The 26,075-nt window shown below is 38.5% G+C and overlaps 1 protein-coding gene across 1 annotated transcript in view; it reads left to right on the top strand.

Moving 5' to 3' along the window:
• The window catches only part of FBN1 (fibrillin 1), a 236,803-nt gene that overhangs the window by 89,428 nt on the left and 121,300 nt on the right, over positions 1 to 26,075 (top strand). The window contains exons 7-8 of the mRNA XM_032174648.2: positions 19,412 to 19,609; positions 23,021 to 23,146. Of these exons, the coding sequence (XP_032030539.1) occupies positions 19,412 to 19,609; positions 23,021 to 23,146 (324 nt within the window). The remainder of the gene's footprint in view (positions 1 to 19,411; positions 19,610 to 23,020; positions 23,147 to 26,075) is intronic.

Here is a 26,075-nt window from a genome sequence, read left to right as displayed (position 1 = left end):
GTGCCAAGCACTTTTCCACTTAATTCTAAATCCGTGGGTATTTCAAGGGGAATTTAACCCATATGGTTCTGATTCACTTGTACTTAACTCATCAAAAAGGATTGTTTTGTAAACCTTAGCCTCTTCTTATGAACGCTTTCGAGTTCATATTTGGCTGGCATTGGCTGGATTTCGAATCTGCCATGGTTGAAGCTTGGTTTTAAATCCTTCTTTCCAACAACTATTTTGTGGTGGTTTCATCCTGGGAGTGGATGGAAATTGAAGGTGAGTCATGAAGGCTCTTCCAAAACTTTACCAGGATTCCAGTGATATAGACAGTCACTAACCTTTGAGGTTAGTGAGGTTTGTTGCACTCACCTACAGCCTTACCCCATTAAGTATATTGAATTGTGCATGGATGTGATCTATGAGGGTAAAAAATTAAAATCATAGATGTTGCATTTTCCCCTGGGTTGGTGTAGAAAAAAATTGTCTTTGAGATGAAAGGTATTTGTGGAGGTTAGGTATATTACTACTTTGGAAAAGCCTTTTAGCATAGAATCTTCTATTTGGGAGACATTAGAGTTACAGAGCTAGTGGAAAGTTTCTTTCAGAAACCCCCATTAGAAATGTAGAAGGCAAAAGCCTGTTTATTATCTTTGCATTTAGATGAGTTGGGTACATTCAGTTCTGATAACCTGCTGAGTTGGAGAATTAATTAACTTGTCTAATTAACTTCACATGAGCTCATCTAAGGAATGTGTGTAGTTGTGTGACCCAGAGGAAGCAAGAACAATTTTTATACCTAGTTAACAGTTTGGTTTAAGAAAGATATATTGAGTGTCTTCTATTCCAGGAAGTTGGGGATAGAAGACAAGAGTTCAGAGATAAATAAGACTCTCTCCTCCTAAGGAACCTACCATTTGGTAGGTTATAACCTATATGCTTGTCTTTGGACCATGGCCAAATGGTATGACTGGCAAATAGTCAGTGTACAGCAGTACACCATGGGAGCTCAGAAGATGAAGATGTTCATTTTGATATATGAAGCTGGACAGGCTTTTCCCAAAATGCAGTGTTTAAGTTTGGTCTTGAAGGATAAGAAGGCTTTTGAAGGCAGGGTCAGGGGTGAGACAACCAGACATGTTCTTGGGTAATACAGACAATGCCAAATAGTCTCCACAGATTTCTGCTCTGTTTATACACTTGGGGTGGGGTGAGTCTGCGGAGGTGAATCAGAGCGTTAGAAGCTCATGCTGGGCGAAAGGGGGTTGTGCACAGTCCTGGATAATGAGCAGCTGGGATTAGCATGACAGTTTTTAACTGAGCATAGATTTTCAGGGCTGGGACAGTTTAGCCTTGGATCAAGAAGGAAACACAAGAAAGGGACAAGGAAGGGAACAAGATGTGAAGGAACAGTATGTGAGATTTACACATCATCACTGCATGCCATGTTTAAATAGAACATACTGCATAACATCTTAACATGCCCTTATATTTCTGTAGTGCACAAATAATGGCTTATTCTGTCTCACATTGAAGAAACCAATTAAATGATGCACGTTGGGTATAAAGGTTTTTTCTATTGAAAGTATCATTTTCATAGAATAGAAAGAGGTACAATCAGACAGAAAATTAAATATCTTAAATCTTTCTCTTGTATAATGTTTACAAATACCCTATTATCATCCCTATTTATAATTAAGAAAACTGTGGATCAGAACGTAAATAATTTGCCCATGGTCACATAGGTATATAAGATGCTTCCATTTCAGTTTGCAGATATAATGCATATGTGTGTATGTGGCTTACCTTTTCTATTTATCATACTTTTTCAATTCACTATATGGCACATTTACAGAATATATATCATGTATGTGTTAGTTACAAACCTAATTTAAAAATGAATACTGCCCAACCTAAGCACTAAAATATGACTGATACCCATTTAGGATTCCCCATACCATCTCCTTCCTGCTTCTCCACAGGGAGGTAATCTCTGTCATAGATTTTATTACATATATTTTTTAGCTGACACCAACATTGCTTCTATGTTATCATGGTTTACAGTGAATATATTTACAAAAACAAAATTGGGATAATTTTCATTTCTTGCAAACAACACTCCAACACTGCACTGAGGGTTTCGTTAGCTCATGTGTTAGGAGTATGAGCACAAGGTCCTGAAACTGATTTGAATGTTGCTTCAATCTCGACTGCTGTGATTTAATCCTGGGGAGCAAGAGGGCAAAAAATGAGGCTGAAGGGGAGGCATGAAGTAACCAACATGGCCTGGTCTGGGATTTGAAAGATGTAGATTGTCGTTCCATCTGCCACTAATTTGTTCTGTGACATTAAGAAAATAACTTCGCTGCTCTGTGTTTTGATTTACCCTTGTGTACATTGTACTATCACTTTGAGGAAGGCAAAGTAGTGAGGGAAGGCGAAGTAGTGGGAAAGCACAGCTTTTAGAATCAGAAACACCAAAAGCTGAATTCTCATTCTGCCACTTACTGTTTGTATAACCTTGGGCAAATTTCTTTACTTTGAGCCTCAGTTTCCTTCTTTATAAAATGAAGCCAAAGTCTTCCTCAGAGAACTGTTGTGAGAATTAAGTGAGACAGCATGTCTCCCTTGTAGCCAGCACCGTGCTGCATAAATGCTCATTTTCTTTTTCTTCTTCTATAAGTTTCCTTCCAATTCTAAAATAAGAGATTCCAGTGCTCATCTTATACATAAACGACTGAAGCACAACCAGCTCATAATTATGGAATTTCCTGTATTAAAGGGCTCAACATTTCTCTCAAATCAGACTTGTCATCAGAAGACTTTCCAAGGTCTGGATGAATCTTTTGAAATTAACAATAACATCTGGAAAAAAAATGGCTCCTCTCACGCTCACAGAGTAGAGAGAAAGGAGTGAGAAGTATTATATAAGTTCGTTTACTACCCTTGTTTCTCCCCTTCCCTGAGCCAAAACAATAGACTATAAAGCTGCAACTTCATTTTTATTGTTTCATAAGCCATCTGTGTTTGCATAAAGTGTCAGTACCGTTACCCTACTTAAAGGTTGAATAATGTCACTGTGAACGCAATACTTACCTTTCACTGTCTCCCGGGAACCTACCTAGGCATTTACATAGTTCTTTGCTTTCTTTTCAATCCATTCTTATTGACATATTGTTTGAAATTGGCCACTGTTTGAGAATAGCTCCAAAATTCCATTATTTCCATGTGTCCACTCTATTTATATTTTTATGATTGTTATGGTAACCAATCAAATATGTAACATTTGGGAACTGAGGGGAGGGGATGGTGGTCTTTACTTTCAATTGAGGTTAGTATATAGGGCATATCACATTCAAAATATCTCAATTATTTAAAAACTAGAATAGAGAAAGAGTGTCATCTAACAGATATTAGTGAGCTTATTTAAAAAATAGAACGTATTTTACAAATGAGAACTGTCAGTAACTCTTATGATGGTAATGATGCATATGGCCATTTATTTGATTTAATTGGAAAAATATGTGTATATCAGAGAACAGTGGATTAACAGAGATTATCAGAGTTGAGTCATGTCCCAACATTAGATGTCTTACTAGGTTTCGAGGAAGGAAAATTAAGTTGATTTGGGGAATATGAGCTTAGGAAGGAATATCTGGAATTCTCATTTGCATTTGGGTAAAATTTGTTTATGCACTTGACCTACTTTGCTCAATCTTTTTGCTCTTAATTTTTAAAATACAAGCTACATAAAAATTCCAGAAATGTAGTATCTTATGCTTGGATTATTCACTCATATATATGTCAAATGACAACACAATTTGTGGATTTGGTGTCTCAGTTAGAAATGAGTTTGGATGCAAATGATGCAAAACCCAACCACAGTGACTTAAACAAATAGGGGTTCATTTTTCTTATGTCAGGAATGAATTTGGAGGTATATGGTAGCTGATGGTGATTCCACTGCTCAAAAATGTCATCAGGCCAGTCCAGTGGCTCACGCCTGTAATCCCTGCACTTTGGGAGGCCGAGGTGGGAGGATCGCTTGAGCCCAGGACTTCAAGACCAGCCTGGGCAACATAGGGAGACCCCATCTCTACAAAAAATAAAAAAATAGCCAGGCATGGTGACATGTGCCTGTAGTCTCAGCTATTTGGGAGGCTGAGGTGGGAGGATCGCTTGAGCCCAGGAGGTTGAGGATATAGTGAGCTGTGATCCCACCACTGCACTCTAACTTGGGCGACAGAATGAGATTCTGTCTCAAAAAAAAAAAAAAGTCATTGAGAACTGAGGTTCTTCTTTCTTTGTGCTTTATAAAACCACAATGAGATACCATCTAACACCTATTAAAGCTACTATTAAAAAGTCAAAAAATAACAGATGCTGCTGAGGTTGTGGAGAAAAAGGAACACTTATACACTATTGTTGGAAGTGTAATTAGTTCAACCATTGTGGAAGACAGTGTGGTGATTCCTCAAAGACCTAATTACGGAAATACCATTTGACCCAGCAATACCACTACCGGGTATATACCCAAAGGAACATAAATCATTCTATTATAAAGACACATGCATGTGTATGCTCATTGGAGCACTATTCACAATAGCAAAGAAATGAAATCAACCTAACTGTCCATCAATGAGACCGGAAAAAGAAAATATTGTACATATACACCATGGAATACTATACAGCCATAAAAAGGAACAAGATTATGTCCTTTGCAAGGACATGGGTGGAGCTGGAGGTCACTATCCTTAGCAAACTAACACAGCAACAGAAACCAAATACTACATATTCTCACTGATAAGTGGGAACTAAATGATGAGAACACATGGACGCATAGAAGAGAACAGCACACACTGGGCCTTTTGGAGGGAAGAGGGTGGGAGAAGGGAGAGGATCAGGGAAAACAACTAATGGGAACTAGGCTTAATACTTGGGTGATGAAATAATCTGCACAAAAAACCCCCATGACACAAGTTTACCTATGTAACAAACCTGCGCTTGTATCCCTGAACTTAAACTAAAATTAAAAAAAAAAAAAAAAAAAGAACAAGGTCTTCATGAATCCAGGCTTGGACTTGATCTGCATGTCACCTTTATCTTTGCTCTATATTGCAAATTCGACTATTGTTTATAACAGAAGTCCAGGCAAGAGAGTAGAGATAACTTAGAACAAATCTCTTAGCTCTTCAGAATGGATTAAAAGGTGTGTCTTGCAGATGGTGGGTTATTGACGTCATTTGTTTTTAAGAATAGTGGGATCTATTGGTTATGTGTACCCATGGTATGTGTGGGAGGAGAGGAAAAATAGAAGAACCAGGGACTCTGGTAGGTATTTTATATACTCGTTTACTACTCATACAACCCCGGGAAGCAGAGAAAACTGACTCAAAGGGTAACTTTCTTCACTGCCACATTGATAATCAGCGTTCCAGAATTCAAATCAAGCATGATAGATTCATGGAATTATAAGTAGTTAATTATATCTTGAGCAAAGGGAATGAATAGTTCAAAAGATTAAGGATTTAGACTAACTTAAAGATATGTCATTTTGCATCCTTCATTCATTCATTCATTCATTCATAAATACTTGAGTGCTTATTATGGGCCCATGGGGATATTCTAGGCCATGGAGATGCAAAGTTTAAAGAGACTAAATATGTATCCTTAAGGCTCACAATCTGATGAAAGACAATCATATAAGTGAGAGTTTACCATGGAGTTTGGTTAGTGCCACAGAGGAGGGAAGGAGTAAGTCGTCGGGGAAGACTTCCAAGTGGAGGAATTTGGTGGAAAAATAGGGAGAGGAAAGGCATTCCAGGTAGAGGAGATGGCATTTGCAAAGACCTGTGGAGGAGAAACAGCACCATGAGTTGAGGAACTGCAGTTCACTCAGTATCAATGGAGGGGGAAGGCATTTAGGGAAGAGGCCAGAGAGGAAGCCAGGTCGGGAGCATTTCACAGAGCGTGTTAGGGTCTAACTGAAGTTAGGTTCACTCCAGCAGGGCGAAGGGAAATGAGAGTCTACACTAAAGCAGTAGCCATTGGATTTCAGAGGAGGGGCAATAAAGAAGCTGTTGAGGTGGTAAATTTGACAAAGTTTGCGGGTGATTAGGTGGGGGTGTGAGGGATACTCTGTGATCCCTGCTGCCCTGAGTCTGTGGCCCTGTGATGTGGGCTGTGGTGATGCCCTTTCCCAAAATAAGAAGTGTGGGAGGAGCAAGTCTAATGGCAAAACAAGCTTCTGTCGGACATCTTTCTACACGCTCTGCCCTTCCTGCACTATGGAAACAACCTTCTCTTCCTAACCTGGCTGCAGCTATCCTGGCTTAGGCCAGCTGGAAGGCCACGAGGGCGTCTGAATGGTTCATGATTTGACCACTTGAATGCCATCAGAGAGTGACGTGTCTGACTCGAGACGCACAGCAAATTGGTTGCTGAGCTGAGACTGGCGTGCAGGCCTCCTCCCTTTTAGGCTTATTGTCTTTAGGTTCTAGCCCTGCACTGTGTTCTGCCTAAATGCGGAAGGTAACGTCATCCACAAATGCCTGCTGCCATTTGGGGAAAATTAACCAGGACAGTATGTGTTACTAAAAATTAGCTATCAATTTATAGAGGGCAGTGATGACTTTCATGCAGGTTTATGTTTCTCTGTGGCTCCCTTTGGAATTACAAGTAAAGGAAGGGGAGAACTGGAGTAGTTTTTTTGTCTATGCTTGTGTCACTAACTAGGAGAGTTTTTTTTTTTCTTTTCTTTGAGAATGAACATATAAAACTCCAGTAAATCAGAGTAAGTTATCTAAGTAATACCAAATTCTTATTAGTTACTTCTTTTTAAATAGTGCAGGGGGTTATTACCTTTTCTGAGCCATGGACACTTTTAAGAATTTGATGAAAGAACACTTTCTTCTTCCAAAAAGGAATAAATGAAGGCACTGTATTGGGTCCAAGTGCATTGGTTGCAAGTAATGGAACTAGCTTAAGCAGAAGGGGGGATTTACTGTAAGGAACCTGGGATATCCCAGGTTATAAGAAACCCAAGGGCAGGTACTATAGCAGGGCTTTACCCAGGGCTGGAAGCAAAAACCAAATGCTCTCTCCAACTCTTTCTGGAACCACCTGGTCTCTATCCCTGCCCCATGCAGGTGGATTGCTCTGTGCATCATGTACATGCCACCTGCCTGCTCCCAAGGTAAGTCACCTGAGGTCTAGCCAGCTGCAGAGGTGAACACCAGTGCTCCTCAATCCCAATTCCAGATTTCTGGAAGAGAATATGTGATTGCTCACTTAATTGTGTTCAGATTCATCAAACTTGTACATGTGATTTATGTATAGTTTCAGGGAACCTTTAGACCTACCAAGTCCCAATTGTGGTCTTCAAGTTAAGAACCCATAACTAGAGAAATCTGAATGCCCATAGACCAGCAGCACTAACTTGTAGCCGTACAACTACTGCAGAAATTTGAAAATACGTTTGAATAGAAAGCATTTGCATGAGCATAGTTCCTAAGAACACTTGCTTTGTGCAGGAGTTGTGAATTTTAAATATTAGTAGTGAAATCCCAGGATGGTGAATATGATGTATATTAAATTATAACACTTTCCAAGGTCATTGATATTCCTTTCCTAACTTTTACCCTTAAAGGTTTGGAAAATTCCGTTTTAATTATTGTTAACATGCTTCGTAAATTTCCAAGGGAATAAAACATAGACCTGTTAATACATCCAGAGAGCTAAAATCTGGCTCAAGTTGTTTTTTCTTCCACAGTTGGAGAAAATTGTGGTGTTTGGCTTCCCTCTTGGGGCATTTTAAACCACTTTTAATGCTGTCTCTTATTATTTTCTAACCATATACACTTTCCGCACGTATCTAACTAGCTGCCTTAGATGAAACCCCAGCGTCTGGCCAAGCTGATGTAAATCTCTGGTAAGTGGTAAGAGGGAACAAAGTAACACAGTGCCTTGTCAGTGTTCAGACAGTACACAGTTTAATAGTTGTAGACCTTACAGTCTCAGGAGCAACTTTAAATCTTTTTTCTAGTTCTATAGAATGGAAGTTTCTAAGGCATACACCATTCTCCCACTGGCTCCACTGGGCAACACTTAGCTAGAACTAGAGTGGCCTATCTGCCCATAGGATAGTATTAAGATTTAACTCTTCACATCATGTGTACCTGGGGTGTCTGGGAAATAACTATTAATTCCAAAGAGCAGGATGAATATTTGCATATAATTGCTAGTCTGTGCCATAAAACAGTTGTCACTCACCAGTGGCCCAGAATATGGAAATCTGTATGTTTCCAGTGGAGCTGCCAAGAGGCCCCATGTGATTGTCCCATTAGTGACGTGTTCTCACTCCACTTAGCAGGTCTGAAAAATGGACGACCATAAAATAACAGTGAAAACCCAGTTCTAGGGTCTGCTGCCTTAGTCTTTGGTGTCTAAGAATATGGATCATCTGTTGTATTTGATATCTGAGCACGTACTGATTTTTGTCAGGAATCTTCTCTTGTTGATGAATTAAATCTACATAATCGGGTTTTGGTGCTGCTGCCTCTCCCACCCCCTCAGCTCCCATGCCTGTCTTTTGCACGGTTCACTCACGTGTTCTGAGTAATGTTTGTACTTTCTTCCAACTTGTCTTTCTTCAGCTGAGTTCAGCGCCAGACTCTGAGCTGGAAACAGTCTCAGGAATTTTTCATTCATCAGACATTTTCTTCCAAAGAAAAGTTCTGAGAAGAGGAGGGCCACCTTGATAGTATGTTAGCATGCTTCTGTGACTCTGTGTGTGTGTGTGTGTGTGTGTGTGTGTGTGTGTGTGTGTGTGTGTGTGTGTGTGTGTGTGTGTGTGTGTGTGTGTGTGTGTGTGTGTGTGTGTGTGTGAAAGAGAGAAGATATATAAACAACCTATATACCACATATCTATTAGCACATGGATATTTGATAAAAAGCCAATTCTAGAAATAACGTTTGCCAACCAATGTATCAAAACCGTCTCCCTGCCGTTTATCTGTCTTGGTATTACAGAAAGTTCATATTTATAGGAGGCATTTCTCAGCTGTGGTTAATAATGGCTGAACTTTTGTCCCTGCTTTAAGTTTTCCACCAGATCTCTCAGAATTGATGCTGTCATGGAATGTGAATGTGGTGTGTCTCCATTAACTGTAGAATGAACTCAGGGCTGGCAGCTAACGCTAGTGGTCTTGGATTCCCGTGCCCTGTCATTTACGAAAGGGGCAGTGGAGTTCCTCTGGAGGAACTCCCACCCACCACGCGAGGATTCCATCACATGTTGTTGGTCTGGACCGTGGGTGCTTCATACTCGGTTTTCCGTGAAAATTCACCAAGTGTGTTTGAAGTAAGAATCTCAACCCTAATGTTTATACATAAATGTCTGAATATGATAGGAGTAAATGCTTGCTCACAAAAAGGAAGGGAAGGAAAAGAAATTTCTAAAAAAGCAAAAACACACAAGTCAGGGTATAATTACATTATATGCAGGTTTTGTTTTTGTTCATTTTGATAGCATTAAGATTTACAGATAATATCATTTTATTTTATTTATTTATTTTTTTTTTTTGAGACGGAGTCTCGCTCTGTCGCCCAGGCTGGAGTGCAGTGGCGCATTCTCGGCTCACTGCAAGCTCCGCCTCCTGGGTTCACGCCATTCTCCTGCCTCAGCCTCTCCGAGTAGCTGGGACTACAGGCGCCCGCCACCACGCCCGGCTAATTTTTTTGTATTTTTAGTAGAGACGGGGTTTTACCGTGGTCTCGATCTCCTGACCTCGTGATCCGCCCGCCTCGGCCTCCCAAAGTGCTGGGATTACAAGCGTGAGCCACCGCGCCCGGCCAGATAATATCATTTTATTTAGGGACAGCCTCACTAATTCAAGTTACCTGTTCTACACCAGTTACCTTATTGTGAAAATAGGAAGAACTTGTTAATGGATTATTAGTATTTACAGCCTAATCTTCCCTAGTTTCCCCATTTCAGCAAATGACCATTTATTCAGTGATGGAAGCCAGAAGCCCGGGAGCCTTTCGGTTTCCCTCACGCTTCCATCTGATCCATCCACACGTGCTGTTGGTTCTTCGGCCCAAGGACATCCCCTACCTGCTGGCCTTCCACCCTTTCTATGCCACCACTCTCGCCAACTTGCACCTCAAATCCTTCAGTAGCCTCCCTGAAAGCCTTTCCATTTCCACTCCTGAGCCCTTAAAGGAGCACACTTCTCAAATAACACATGTGTTTTCAGTGACTTTTTATTGAACTCTGAGCCAGATCCAGACTCCTCATCATACCCTGAGATGTCCTGCATAATCCAGCCCCTGCCAAAGGATCCAACCTCATGCCATGCCCCTTCCCCTTTGCACTCAAAGCTCTGGTCACAGCAGCTTTCTTTTAATCCTAGAGAAGCCAGGCTATCTGCCAGCCCAGAGCCACTGTTCTTGCTGTCTCCCATACTTAGAAAGCACTTAGATGTTGCACAGCTGGCTTGTGCTCATCCTTTAGGCCTCAGTTTAAATGTCACCTCCTCAAAGAAGTCTTTTCTGATAACTCTTACCAAGGTAGGTGTACCCAGTTATTCTCTATGACAGCAGCATGCTTGTTTCATTTGTAGCTAAATTACAACCTCAAATCTAAAATTACTTTAATGTGTTGATCTACTTATTCACTACCTCCTCCACAAGATTGCAAACTCCATGTGAACAGAGGTTTTATGCTGTGCTATTCACTGGTACAGAGTCGTGGCTCAATAAATATTTGTCGAATGCATAAGGAAACCCATGATTCTATTTTACAGTTGTAAAGTGTAGGCCTTTACAACTGTAAAGCATTGAAGTCAAAGTGTTTAATTTAATTTTAGGTTGTGGAATTTCTTTCTTTCTTTTTTTTTTTTTTTTTGATACAGGGTGTCACTCTGTTGCCCAGGCTTGAGAGTAGTGGTGTGATCACGGCTCACTACAGCAAGCGATCCTCACACCTCAGCCTCCTGAGTAGCTGGGAGTACAGGCACCTACCATCACACCCAGCTACATTTCTGTGTATTTTTTGTAAAGATGGGGTTTTGCCATGTTGCCCAAGCTGGTCTTGAACTCCTGGGCTCAAGCGATCCACCTGCCTCGTCCTCCCAAAGTGCTGGGAGTATAGGCATGAGCCACCATGCCAGCTAGAATTTTCTTTTTATTGTGTTAAAGTATACACAAGATAAAATTTACCATTTTAACCATTTCTTTGTGTACAGTTTGGTGGCATTAAGTACATTCATATTGTTGTGCACCTTGTCACCCCCATCCATCTCCAGAACCTTTTCATGTTCCCAAACTAAAACTCTCCATTCCTCCCTCCCCTAAATCCCTGGCAACCATCACTGCGCTGCTGTCTATGAATTTGACTGCTCTGGGTACCTCATATTAGTGCACTGCAGTCGATTGATATTTTATATCAATTTTTTATTGCCTCTTTACAAACATAGGCCTTTACCCTCCATGTACACAATGTTCAATGTTAAAATTGGCCTGCTACTAAAAATCTCATTTCTGATAATTATTTAATGATAAAACATTCTATTAGGATTCTTCATGAACTTAATTCATCTTTTGTGGACCTTATTTTTGGAAAATAAACAATGTTACAAGGTACTTTTATGACCTACAGGTTAATTTAAGAATATGTTGCCCCTGACAATTTTTATATTTAATCATAAGACACTTTCCTCTTGGGCTATTAATCTTGTTTTTGGATTGGAGAGAATATTTTATGCTTCATGGCTTTGAAAAAATATAAAAGAACAAATAAATTGTTATATAATATTATTATTGTTTTTGTCTTGCTATTTAATAGCTGATGCTCTGTGGTCAAACTTCAGTGTTTGGTTTAACGTGGCATTTCATACAAGCTGTTTTAAAAGGAAATAAATCAGAGCCAACTGGTTCTTTAAAGTGGAATTTGCAGACCGTTAAGAATGAAAGTATTCTGTATGATTTTATTATCTTGATGGTAAAGATGTCACCCAAACTATGATTTGACTTTACCGATTCCCCCAGTCTTTTTTTTTTTTCTAGTAAAAGTAAAGATAACTTTGCAGGAAGATGAAAGTCAGTAATGACTTGTAGGATTTATAGTGAAGGAACAAATAATATCAGGTAAATGATTATTTCAAAATGAGATATTCTTTTACTCTGAACAAGACTTCTTACTGTTTTCTTCATCATGGAACAGAATAAAATGTGGTGACAATTTGCTGTAGTTGAATTGCTGCCACACATAATTGGGTCCCACAGAACTATGGCCTGGATTTTGGTGAATTGCTTAGTCTGCATGTTAGATTAAAAGGTGTACAACAAGTCACCTTGTTTCTGCAGTTTTGAATGATATTTACATTTAAGTCATAGTGGTAATACTTTTCATTTATGGAATAAAGAAAATAAAATCAGGGAAAATACTAATGTAGAAATAGTTTTGTTTTTTTCCTGTATGGTTTATTTCTAAAGTGCTTTTTAAAAACATTTAGTTACAATTAAGGCATACCTCAGATGCAGTTTCTTAAAGATAAACATTTTGCATAATATAGTTTAGTAAATTTTGCCAAAAGGTCGTATTCTTTTAATAACACTGTATAGACCATGTTAAATAGGTAATCTTGTGTGCAGTATTTTATATAAATGCATGGATTGGAAAGTATATTCAAACCTTATTGTGTCATTTTAAAAATGCCATGTAGCTTGAATAAGATGGGAGAAGCAACATTGCATAGTAAAAGTAGGCCTGAAAGGAATTTCTTTCCCCTGAAATTTTATTATAAAAAATTTCAAACTTACATTACAGTTGAAGGAATAATATAAAGTATACACATATACTTTCCACTTATATTGAGTAATTGTTCCCACTTTTATACACATGATCGCTCTCTATGTGTATGTACACATATGTATGTATATATGTGTATATAGAATATGTAAAATATATATTAAAATATGTACTTGTTATTTATTTACATTGCTGAATTATTTGAAAGTTAAGTTGCATACATCATGAGACGTCACCTCTAAGCACTAAGGACATTCTTGTATGTAACCCCAATACCATTATCACACCTAGAAAAATAATTCTGCAATGTCATGTAGTATGTAGTCCACATAAGATTTCTGAAATTGTCTCTTTTAGAAACAGTATCCACTTGAGTTTTGATTATTATGATTTTTAATCTAAAATAATCTCTGTACTTCTTTTGGTGAAGAGAAAGTCATTTGCTTTTGGAAAAGTTCTGGACAATTGCCTTAGAAAATATCACATGTTCTGAGTTTTCTGGTTGCTTCCTTGTGGTGTAATTTATCTTGTTCCTCTATCCCTATATTCCCTTTCAGCTAGAAGTTTGGTGTGGAAGTTTGATTAGATTAAGCCTTGACACTTTTTGACAAGAAACTTCATAGGTAATGTGCACTACTTTATATTTTATAAAATCAGGAGTCCCGGAAGGATTTCAAATGGTTTCTGTGATAGTGCAATTCTGGAATAAATTAAGAGTTGACTTTTGGTGTTACTGATGCTAAATAGGCCTTGTATTTGGGCCCCAATTGGAGAATCCCCCTGGAATTCCACTCAGATACAAGCTGCAGCAGTGGGTAGGGGTTGGATGTGAGAGTTCCTGACAGCGGCATGAGATCATGTATATCAGTGTGCTTTGTAAAACTGGAAGGGAAAGAGACTGGAAATGGGAATTCTATTAACTATTAGGGCACTGCAGTAGTGGATGATCAACCTTCCTAAATTTTGACTTTGTTGTTTGCTTTGATGAGCTGGTAGTTAGTATGATTAACTATAATATAATTAGTAAAGAACATAATAAAGTGCCTCATAATCAGTGCAGCACTGTGGAAATGAATGGTATTTTGCCATGATTAGGATGTCAGTCCTAGCTGAGAAATACTGGGTTATGTTGAGTGGCAGTGATGCCAGTTTATGGACTGTCTTATGTTTCTAAAGTTAGACTTTCAGATAAGTAGTTGTTATCTTGCAGACATCTGCAATTAATCATGGCACACGAGCACTCTTCATTAAAGGAAAAGAGAAAGAGAGAAAGAAAAAAAATACACACACACACACACACACACACACACACACGCCCCTTAGATTCCTAGAGGGCAAAAAAAATCATCTTGGGGAGCTTTTGCAAGACATATATGCCTGAGCCCCATGCCACATCTACTGAATCGGGTTCCATGGGGAAAACTGCGGGAGGACAGGGTGGGACCCAGGCATCAGCATTTTGCAAAAGCTCCCCCAAGTGATTCTGTTGTGTCCTAAGGTTAAGAATGATTGCAGTAAGAAGAAGTAACAGCAGTTAGGAGGCTGATTATGATAATGGAACTTCTTAACTTTAATTTTCCTTAGACTAAAAGTTCTCTGAACTCCTTCCTCAGAAAGTTGTATTGAAATTCCACACATTAGGAGCCTAACGTTCCCCAGGCCAACCTACCTGGGAGAAATAAGTGTGCTGTGACCCTCTATGTCATGGATAAATTGATATCTCATTCTTTTGTTTGTCATTTTTATGAAAAGAAGGATTTAAAATAATTGGAGCCTAGTGCCCAAAATTATATCCTTGTGCCTTCCCTGCAGTTTGTGGTTTAGTGACTGGGCAGGAGGGACAAGAATTCATTGTACCACAGAATATTCTTTCCCTGTAAACGATGCATTTGCTTCAGGGTGAAGTCTGATTACAAATGAAAGTGAAATAATGCTGTAGACCACAGCATTCTGAGCTGCAGAGCTGGGCATGAGCTGAGGATCAGAGGCTGCAGACACATGTTGGTCAGAGCCCAAGCCTTGAGGCCAAATCTAACGGGACTGGAGAGCAGTCCTTGAGCTAACCACTCAGAATGGGAACATGGAGATGCAGAATTTCCCATGAACCAGCCACACTGGAGTAAGCCAGTTAAAAACAATTAGAATCGCACTTTAATTTTGGAAAGACTTGGCCTGTTGCCCTAGTTCGTGAAGGTCTTATAAGGAAGTGATTGTAGAGCAATTTGCAAATAGAAAGCATTTCTAATACTATATTTTAGTTGCATTAGGAATAATGATTTACACTGAAGCCAGGAATGAGTCAGACGTTACACAAGCTTTGAGTTAAGCACACTCCCTGTCTAATGCTGAGACTATCTGAAAAAAAAAAAAAAAAAAAAGTATGTAAATTTAGCTTAATATCATGTAAGTGCTATGGGAATAATTGTAAATAATTGGATTATTAGTAAGGAATTGGGAGTGTGGGCAGATTTCTTTCTGCGGTTGGAGTATTGGACTAAAAACAGCATAACCTTGGCAATCTAAATGAAGTACAGGACGAAAAGCACATGCCGCCAAATCGGAATGACATTTGAAAACCATGTTAATACAGCATTTACCTTCCAAGACATTTTTAGATCCAATTTTATTTCATCCAGATTATGCCTCTCCCTCTGCAATCAGCAATTTTTGTTTAAAATATGGATCTACAAATACATTTATATCCACTTGCTAATCTGTACTGTCAAATAAGCCAGTTCGAATTTGTTTCCAAAATAACTTTGTCTATAGTGGTATCTAGCACAGAAATGTACTAAGTCCATAGATTGTATTCTACATAAAGTATTTGCCATATATATAGTATACTTAATAAATTAAGTGGACTCTGTGGACTGCTGGGATGCCTAATACAGATTGTCAGAATTAACAACTACCATCTCAATTCTATGTATTTCGTATTGAAATAAGAATAATACGTTATTGACCCTGGAAAAGTCTTAAGAGTTTTTTTTTTTTTTAATGAAGATCTTCCAATGAGAAATTCACATCAGAAGTTATGAATCAGTGGCAGACAGAACTGAATCAGATTTGTGTTAGCATTTTGTAGAGTGTCTGGATTTTTCTGGTGTCACTCACAAAACACCATATTTGTATCTATCCTGAGCCTTGGCAATCCTCATATATAAGATAATTCCATAGAGTATCTTGGCAAGAGGAGGTGGAAAAACAAATCCCAGCAGTGTTGAAGAGAGGTTTATAAATTAAAATTCATGTTGCATTATGCTTTTTAAAAAGGATTGAATATGGCAAGCTAACCTGAATCTGTTTGATTAAAGCATTTGCACTTGTCTCAGTAAATTAACAGAAAGAAACAAGCCTAAATTCTCTTTCTTGTTACCTAACATAGAAAGTTTTATTTATTTTTTAAATAAAAGATTACACTGCTGCGATCTTTCTAGTCTCAGATGTAGGATGTATATAGTCATAAAAATCTTGATGACTGTTTTTATCCTGAAAAGGATTCATTGTAATGTACACTGAATGCTATGTGTAATAATGAAGAATTAGAGGCAATTTAAGTGATAGACAGCAAGAAAATTACTGAACACATTCTGTTATAACTTGATGGAAAATTATGCAGCAATTAAAATCATATTGTAGAATAGCATTTATTAGATGGGAAAAAGCTTTGCAATGTTAAGTGAAGAAAATACAGCAAGATTCAAAAGTATATTTTTAGTATAATCCTTATTTTATGATTAAAAAAATAAAACACACACATGCATACACACAAAATCTTATGTACGATAATATAATCAATATGCTATCAAGGGTTTCTTTAGGTGTAATTGCATTTGTTTATATGCTACTGCCTTTTCTCAATTGTCTAAAGTAATTACTTAATTTTGAATTAAAATGCATAATAAAATATTGAAATAGAAAGGAAAGACCAAACAGCAAAGATGTATTTATTAAATCCCTATAGGTATTGTTTGGGAGAATTGAGCCAAAAAAATAAAGATGACTTTGGTATTTCACTTTGTCCACATAGTTCCTGCATTTTAAAGAGATTTTGTTACAAATTACTGCAGTGCTGAGTGACCTTTTCTTCATCGAAAGAACGAAATGAGGGTTGAGATTTATTCAACAGCTCAGTATTTAATATTTGTTTATATTTTTGTTTGAATTCAGTATCTGTGGAAGAAGATAGCAGGTTTTGAATAAATCTGGCATAAAATGTAAAATATGAAAATATACCTAGAGCTTGACTATATAAAACTAAAAAAAAGTAGAGTAAGAAATGCATAAACAAATTTTTAAAAAGACAAATGATAAACAGAGAAAGTCAGGAGAAAGGGCTGGAAAGGTGAGTGGGGCTATATCATGCAGAGAAGAGGGACACAGAGGTCTCACTCTTGTCTTTTGGAATGGTGAGTCTGGTTGCATGTAGATATCACTCACACAATTTTTGACCTGTTTGCATATCACCTGTACTAGTATTTAATATTTTTAAAAAATTGAATTAAAAGGTTTTTCAATTCATCATCCTCATAGCAGACATAACTGTGAAATCATGAGTCTGATATATTTATGCTGTTTCATAATACACATTAAAATTAACATATGACTACTAAAATCTAAAATTATCTTGCATCCTGTGAGTGGGACGTAACACTGGCATGGAGGGAGGGAGCTGGGGAGCTGGGGACTCGGCATTTGGACCATCCTGTCTGTCTCTCCAGTGCTGCCATAGCTTGGATATGGTAGTCTTCTTTATGTATATGACTGGCATGGAGTTTTGTTTTTGGAATTCTTCAGAAGGTTGATCTTACAGCATGGGCATCAGAGCAGTGCTGTTTCTGCAACACCAATGAACAGAGGTGGTTCATTGCAGATAGCAGAGGAGAGGGAGGAAGAGCACGTAGTGATGGGGAGCAGATGGAGTTGAAATTCCAAGGGAGGGGTTGGAGTGGAGATGCAAGAAAAAGAAAGCAAGAGAGAACACACAGGATAGAGGGATGCCAGCAGATAAGATTCAGCCAATGCCAAAACATTGTTACGATCCAGAATGTTCACTCTTGCTGGTACTGTAATGAAAAGTTGTCCTTTTTTTCCTTAGTAAATAGCATGTCTGCCATGTCCTATGAGCTACTTAAAGAAAGAAGAAAATAATGAGGCCGGGCGCAGTGGCTCACGCCTGTAATCCCAGCACTTTGGGAGGCCGAGGTGGGCGGATCACGAGGTCAGGAGATTGAGACCATCCTGGCGAACATGGGGAAACCCCGTCTCTACTAAAAACACAAAAAAAATTAGCCAGGCGTGGTGGCGGGTGCCTGTAGTCCCAGCTGCTCAGGAGGCTGAGGCAGGAGAATGGCGTGAACCCGGGAGGCAGAGCTTGCAGTGAGCCGAGATCGCGCCACTGCACTCCAGCCTGGGCGACAGAGCAAGACTCCGTCTCAAAAAAAAAAAAAAAGAAAATAATGAAACCATCCCAGTAGTTTCATTAGCACAGCCAGTGATTTTCATAAAACTGTTGCATTCACAGGTGAAAGGAACTTACTGGGGTCATTGAGTCCATTTTTAGACTCACAGGAATCACTGCACCTAAACACTGCTGAAAATGACCTGGAAGCATGCAAATGTTGGTTTGTGGATAGAAGCCCATGAGTCCCACCCCAGCCCAGCCTCCCTTGTCTGTCAAGGTCATTGTAGAACCACAGGAATGGATATTATGGCCCTGATTTCTCTCACAAGGGGACACCTGTGAGGACAACCTGGCTTTGGTCCTCTGTGCTCACTACGTCTTTATCTTTCTTATTCGTTGTTGGCTCTCTCTCTCTGTAGGAAAAAAAAAAAAAAAAAGAGGCAGATCTTATAACTGGTGGTAGACTGCTCTGATTGGAAATTCTCTTGTGGACTTAGCTTATCCCTGTTTTGCTTTAAGATGGTCCTTTTGCCTAGGGGTTACAATGATTTCAGTGTCCTCACTCTTTATATTAAAACCTAACGTGTTTTGCATGGGCAAAATTTTAAATCCTTGTTTGTTGGTTTGCTTGTTTTGTATTTGAAATAAGATGACCCCAACTCAAAAGAAACAGATAACCATTTCTTTTATTGAAGGAACTCCCAGGAAGAAGGTGCCATGACTTGCCTCACTGCAAGCTTCAAAATTCTTTGCTTTCTCAGCCCTAAATAACAATAGACTGGAAGCTCTGTGAGGTCAGGGATTTGGCCTCTTTTAGTCACTGAACCATATGTATCAGGCATAGGAGCTGATTCAGTGCAGGCACTGATATATTTTCTTAAGTAATGAGTGGATAATAATATTACCATGTTACATTTGTACAGCAATTCACAGTTGTAAAGAGTTTTCCATTAGCTTGTCTGATCCTCACAATGCCGTTTTCAAAGTGGATAAGAACTGATGTTTTCATCCCTATTTTGTAGGTTAGGAAATCGGTTTCAGAAGTAGGATGGTCCATCCAAGGCCTTACACAGAGGCAGTGATGCATGATTCTGTCCCTGAAATTCATTTCTCAATTTGGAGTCAAGCAAGATGGAGCACAGCTGTTCCTCTGCATGATGGTTCCTGCTTTTCTGGATTTTCATCAGATTTTTATTCTTTATTTTCAGATTACAGGACAGGCCCATGTTTTACTGTGATCAGCAACCAGATGTGCCAGGGACAACTCAGCGGGATTGTCTGCACAAAAACGCTCTGCTGTGCCACAGTCGGCCGAGCCTGGGGCCACCCCTGTGAGATGTGTCCTGCCCAGCCTCACCCCTGCCGCCGTGGCTTCATTCCAAATATCCGCACGGGAGCTTGTCAAGGTAAACCCGGGCTGATGGAATTATTAATGGATTAATCTTATTTGCTCTGGAGAGCCATTCTCCAATGAAGTTGAAGAGAATGGAAAAGTAGTGTCAGCTACATAACTTCACAATTTCGCTGACTGCATGATATCCAACTAAGGCATTAGGAACGTGGCTCTCTCGAGAGCAGCTGAAGTCTTACTGAATGTTTTCTTGCCAACCATTCCCCCTTTCTGACCCCAGAGGTGTTTGTATGTACCTCTGACTCCAGGGGTGGTGTGATTCTGTTTACAGCAATGCTGTGCATTATGGCAATGCTGTGTAGAAACACAAAGCAAGGTTTGTGAACAAGGTAGTTTATGATTTTCTTAATTTTTTTTTCTTCACTTGAAACTGTTAGAGTTCCTCTCTCTCACGGGTTGTGCTTAATTGACCTGAAGAAAATTGTTTCTCTCAACGTTTTGCATGCTACCTTATGCATTTTTTTTACAAGTCCGAAGTAAGTTAGGATTTGTTTCACAGTTTTAAATATCCCCAGATGTCGCCTGCTAGCTGCTTCTCCTGCCTCCCGTAGAAGCCCTTACTCTGTTTTTGGCTTTTACTCCTGTTCTTCCAGCTGTACAAATTCTTTTATTGTCTGGATGTCTGGCAGGAAACAGGAGGAAGTGAACAGAGGCAGCTCCACACTAAACTGATGGGATTGAAAACTCTCAGGCTATATCTGTTTCCTTTAGACAGCCTCAGGACTTTTTATAGCAAGTTGCAATATTTTCAGAAAATTCAGGATATGTTTTTCTGAGGCAAATAGATAATACTTTGGCTTTGTTTTATATGTTAATTCTAAGGGTAATGTGCAATAAAACAGAACTTGAGCTTAGTCGCACAGTTTTGTGGGTCTCCGTTACATTCCACTTGAATAAATTCCACTCCTGATATTGTCATTCCTGGCCTTCAGCTCCCATGTACAGCATACAGCTCCTTTGGATACCCTTAAATGTGTCCCTCTGAATGTCAGGAGAAGAAATAAGTCACCTTGAAACTCTAGAATTATCAAGGGATGGATTGTAGTATTTTATAAAATTAAAAGTTTAGTTGTTTTTTGGTGCCTTCTTATTTTTCCCATTTTTAGAAAGTCCCAGTGAGTTTTGAAGAATTTGTTGGTCTTGGGATTACAAAGTTAGCTAATCCCCATGAACTCGTTGACAGTGACCAGAGAGCTAGACTTTGAAGTGCCTCAGCTGCCCGTCAATGAGCCGTTGTCAGAGGTTAGGGTGCTAATGGAATTGGGGGGTGGGGAGAATGAACTGCCTTCTCTTTAGCTTTGCTATTCGTTTCGTAAATCTGGATCTTTCCAGCATTTGCTTCCTGTTTCTTTCTAACTCTTCTATTCAACATCCAAGAAAAAAAAAAAAAAGGTTTTTTATAAGAAAAGTTTTGAAAACCCATTGAATCACAATGGCAGTTATATTGCCATTTTGAGAGTGAAATTCTTCATGTTTGGTTGTTGTTGTTGTTGTTGTTGTTGTTGTTTCTAAGAGATTCTGCCACCAGGTTGTGGCTCTCACTCCTTGCTGGTGTTTCCAGTCCTTGGGTCAGATGTGAGGGGCTGTGGGCAAATGGGTTCATAAAGGAGCTTATTCTGTCTTCAGACGTGGAGTATACAGCCAGTGGAGAATTACCTTGTCTGTATTTTCTGTTGGCCAAAAATCATGATCAACGAGACAGCTAGTTCTGCCTATACGTAAAAATCTTGATTTTCAAAAACATTTTAAAAAATACATTCAACACATCAAGAGAATGGAAAATTCTGGTCTAAGACAAAACTGAAATTGGCCAGAAAACATAATCTAATGATTTTCCACATATAATCATGTATTTGTGGGTTAAGATATTTCATTTAAAACAGTAAGTGATACTTTTATAATAAACTAAATTGTTGTTTCTTTAATATCCCTTTTCCTGCATGCTGACTTTTCTCAAGAACACAGGTTGAGATCTTATAAACAGCAATCACTTTTTTGCTTTACTCAATGAAGAGTGAAACTAAAGAGCACATTAGGCTTCCAGGTTTCAAAAAGAATACATTAGACTGTTTACTTGGGGATTCTTTATTAAATCAGACTTTTCTGTTATGAACAAAGAGATGGAGAGAATGTACATGTACTTTTATAATCTTTATAACAGAAGTAGTGAGCCCGCGATGATTAATTTTGCTCCTGGAAGGTTAATATTTGGGCTTACACATAAGAACCCAAGTTAGCCCTTAGGTGCTGGTTATACAACAGTGAAGAAAATAGACAAAGTCCCTGCTTTCTGGAAGCTTATATTGAAGACATTCAATTTATTAAATAAAGCAAACAGGCATGTATTAGGTCAGTGGGTGGTTAGTCCTGTGGAAAAAAATAAACAAGGAAGGAAGGATGATTAGAGCCAGGAGCCAGGTGTTGCCGTTGGACTGTCAAGGGAAGGGCTCGTGGCTAAAGTGGCATTGGAGCACAGACCTGGAGGGTGAGACGTCATGGGCCATGCAGCTCTCTGGAGGTAGAATATTCCGGGCAGAAGGGCAGCCATTACAGAGCTCTGTGGCAGGTGCATCCTTGGCATATTTGAGGAATCCAGTGTGGTGGGAGAGATAGGAGGGTGAAAAATGGGTAAAAGAGCAGAGAAGTCATGTAGAACTCCCCAGGACGTAGTATACACTTGCACGTTGAGCTGGGGAAAGACATGATCTCACTGACATTTACAAAGCTGCCTTCTGGCGGCCACTGTGCCAGCAAGGTAAGTGTGCAGCTGCAACTACGCACTCACTCATCTAACAATCTCTCTCACTTCTTGGCCTAATTTTCTGAGTTGTTTCATTTTTACTGTGCAAGGCACTTCTCCAGAATGTGAAGTGAACATTTCCACTTCATTTGCGCAAAAACATTAGCTGTCTCGTGTAGTCTGAGTGACCTTCAATAAATTCCGTTTCAACTAAATCACTCAGTACAACTCTTAAAGGTAGTTTCATTGTAGAAATATATTGCATTTTGATTTGCAAGATTTTTTGAATAACTCTTATTATTACTACCAATCTGGAGATAAAAATGAGGCCATGAATAATGGCCTTTTAAACGTATCTTTCTACTTTGCTGCATATGTGCTAAAACTCGCAAAAGTTAATACACTCTCCTCTCCATTAGGAAACATGGAAAGTGGGAAAACAAAAAATACTTGTGACTTCTTATGGAACATTATTAATCAAACGATGTATTTTACATAATGCAATTGTGGGAAACAGTTTCTCTAATCATATTCCAAATATTGTGATGGACAAATAACTCACCGATATAAATATGGTAACATAATTGTGGACAAATTATCACATTTTATTCTGCAATGAATTTTATATGAGTTTTTTTTCTCTTTCTGTCTTCTGTAATCTGACAGATGTGGATGAATGCCAGGCCATCCCCGGGCTCTGTCAGGGAGGAAATTGCATTAATACTGTTGGGTCTTTTGAGTGCAAATGCCCTGCTGGACACAAATTTAATGAAGTGTCACAAAAATGTGAAGGTAAGAAATCTTATGCTTTGCAGTTGTGGGGGGTGTAGTGGGGGCAGGCAAAACTCAATATTAAGAAACAAGCTTGTTTGCAAATTATTCCTAAATCCTTCTGTCTTTGTCATCCCTGTGAATGTGTAAATATAATATTTTTAACAGTAATAATATGCCTTTGTGCTACTGGACCAGGAAAACCCTGTAGCTTTTTCCACTTTTATAGACCCAAAACAAGAGGTCCATCTGAATCAAATTAAATATTAAAAACATGAAATATTTTTGAACCAACGTTTGGTTTAAAATGTTCAAGACACATGTTTTTGCATAGTTCTAGAGACATGAATTTAAATTTGGTCATTAGATATCATTCAGAATAATATATCTTCAGAAGTTTTTCTAGTTAAAAGGTATGTTTGATTTTGTGTGTGGGGAGGCAGATTGATCTATTAACCCTTATATTTATGCTCCTAGTACATGCTCATGATTTTCTTTTCTGGGGGATGGTAATTGCCTATCAAATGAAAAGCTTTTAATGTTAGTCAAACAGAAAAGTAATTTGAGATAATTTTTATATTTACATTTAGTTTATAAATTGAACTTCTACAAATATATATACAGAGGATGTGTTTATATTCACCACTACTGCTACTGCTATTTGCCGAAATGAGGCCTGACTTCCAATTACAGTCATAATTTCTTCGTGAGAGAGGAGCATCTAGAAAATATGTAGGCAGCACTGGACTCTCTTTTCTTTGATAAGTGCATGTAACTTATATATAGTAATGTCTGACAATAGTGTAGCAGCATTCTCAGGGCTACATCTCTCATCAAGATCAGAAGAGAAAACTTTTTCCTTCATTCTCAGCTCGCCCCACCTTGAGGTTTCATTTAGATGGATGCATTTTTATTGAAAACAGATGCTGTTGTATTTATGCCCCTAGACTCTAACAGTGAGTACATTCTAAGTTATTTGTCTGGGCTGGATAATTAACCTTGTCAGTTGCCACTGTATATCAGATGAGCAAAAGACAGCTTTAAATTTAAGGTGCAATTCATAAATTACATGTAAGACATTTAATATCTACTTGCCCTGAAACTGAATAATCTAACTCTGATAGAACTATCTTTATGAGTTGGAGTTGTTTTTAGGTTATAAATCATCATTGAATTTATAATTGATATTGCATTCTTGAACATGTTATACATAGTTATTCGGGGTAGTTGTGAAAAAATAGTTCTTTCCAAAGGCTTCTTAAAAAAACATTTTAAGTTTCAAAGAACAATAAAGTTGACTCTCGATAGGCCAATGTATTTTAGAAGTTGTACTGTAGATCTAAATTTGAAGCAGAGAATGTTGACACTGAAAGGGGCAAAGAACTCAGCTAGTTCCACACTCTACATTATATATTAAGGAATGGTGTCTTGGGTGTATTAAGTGCCCTGTCTGAGGCCATTCAGACAAGACTGCTCAAATTTACCTCTTTAACTCACACTCTGGTGCTTGCTGAGCCATATTACATTGTCCTCTTTCCTAGATGAAAGTTATTATTCTGGAGTAGATTTTCAGGCCATATATATATATACACACACACACACACATATATATATATACACACACACATATATATATATATATACACACACATATATATGTGACATTAACTTAACAAGCCATTAAAGTTTATCACATGCAAAACCCACATCAACGATAGGTTGTATTTCATCTTTTAGGCTTTCTCAGTTTAATATATTCAGCTTCAGAATATATAATGAGCTTCAAGATTGAGGGGAATACAGTCCTTATGACTTGTGCAGTCTGTGTTTTGTTTTCTGAAATTATGATGGCTTCCAGCCTGAACTAGAATTGAGATTGTCTCTTGCTTTTCACTCAGACAAGTCAACTAACAGGAATGGTCTATGGACGTGGACTAGACAGAAGATTCTAATTTAATGCTCAGACTGAAAGAAAAATCATTCGAATCTTTTTATTGATGCTAAGAAACCTATTATGGTGGTGTATCCAGTGGACCAAAAACTCAGTCTGAGTATTACTTAATCCTTTTCCACACACACAAAAATTTTCCAGCTACATGTGAAAGTCAGCAGCAAGATAAAAACAGACTATTTTGGCTAGATTTTTTTTTCCTCTGCCATCTACTATTACATTAAATTTAGATAATGGTTTTTTCCTTCTAGTATCAATGCAAAATTGATACTAGAAGAGAATGTCCTGTTAGTGCTATACATTCTCTGGCCTGGAGACTGGTGTGAGCAGGGTTGACCCGTCTTACTCTGGTAAGAAAGTAATCAGGAAGTACCCTGAGAGCTCTTGGCAAGCTGGGTTCACTTCTTCGACGTCCTTTCTCCTTTCTGGTTACAGTGGCTCACTGTGGAAATGGCATAACTCTGGGCATCGGCTGGTGTCTAGATGGTCAATAGAGGGAACCCAGGAAGTCTGGCCCGTAATCGCTGAATATGTGCCCTACAAAGATGTTGAGTATAACCATGGGGTTCTGTGCCCTTGTGAAAATGTCCTGGTACCTTTGCCATTGCTTTGAGTGACTTTTTAAAGGTAGCTTCCTTTAGACTTGGAGGGGAAGGAATTGAGTACTTTTCATAGAATTTTTTCAAGAAAAACCAATTCCATCAAATTGGCTTTAGCAAATTCACAAAGTGCTAACCCTCACTCTCTCAGATCTGAGAATGCCATTGTTTGAGTTGCTTTCCGTGAGATCTTCCTTTTGCAGAATTCTCGCTTCCTTCCTAAAATGTCCCTCTTTCCAAAAACTAAAAAAAAAAAAAAATGTTATGGAAAAGTGTTTTATAAATACATAGAATTGGAGGACATTTTGATATGTAAATTAACAAGCTGAAGGGATTTAAATAACAATTATTAAATTTGCATACATTTAAGAAGGAAAAGATTGAGATTTATAGCTGTGAT

The sequence above is a fragment of the Hylobates moloch genome, unplaced genomic scaffold, assembly GCF_009828535.3.
Source record: "Hylobates moloch isolate HMO894 unplaced genomic scaffold, HMol_V3 SCAFFOLD_14, whole genome shotgun sequence".
NCBI lineage: Eukaryota > Metazoa > Chordata > Mammalia > Primates > Hylobatidae > Hylobates > Hylobates moloch.
This window is presented reverse-complemented; position numbering and strand designations above follow the sequence as displayed.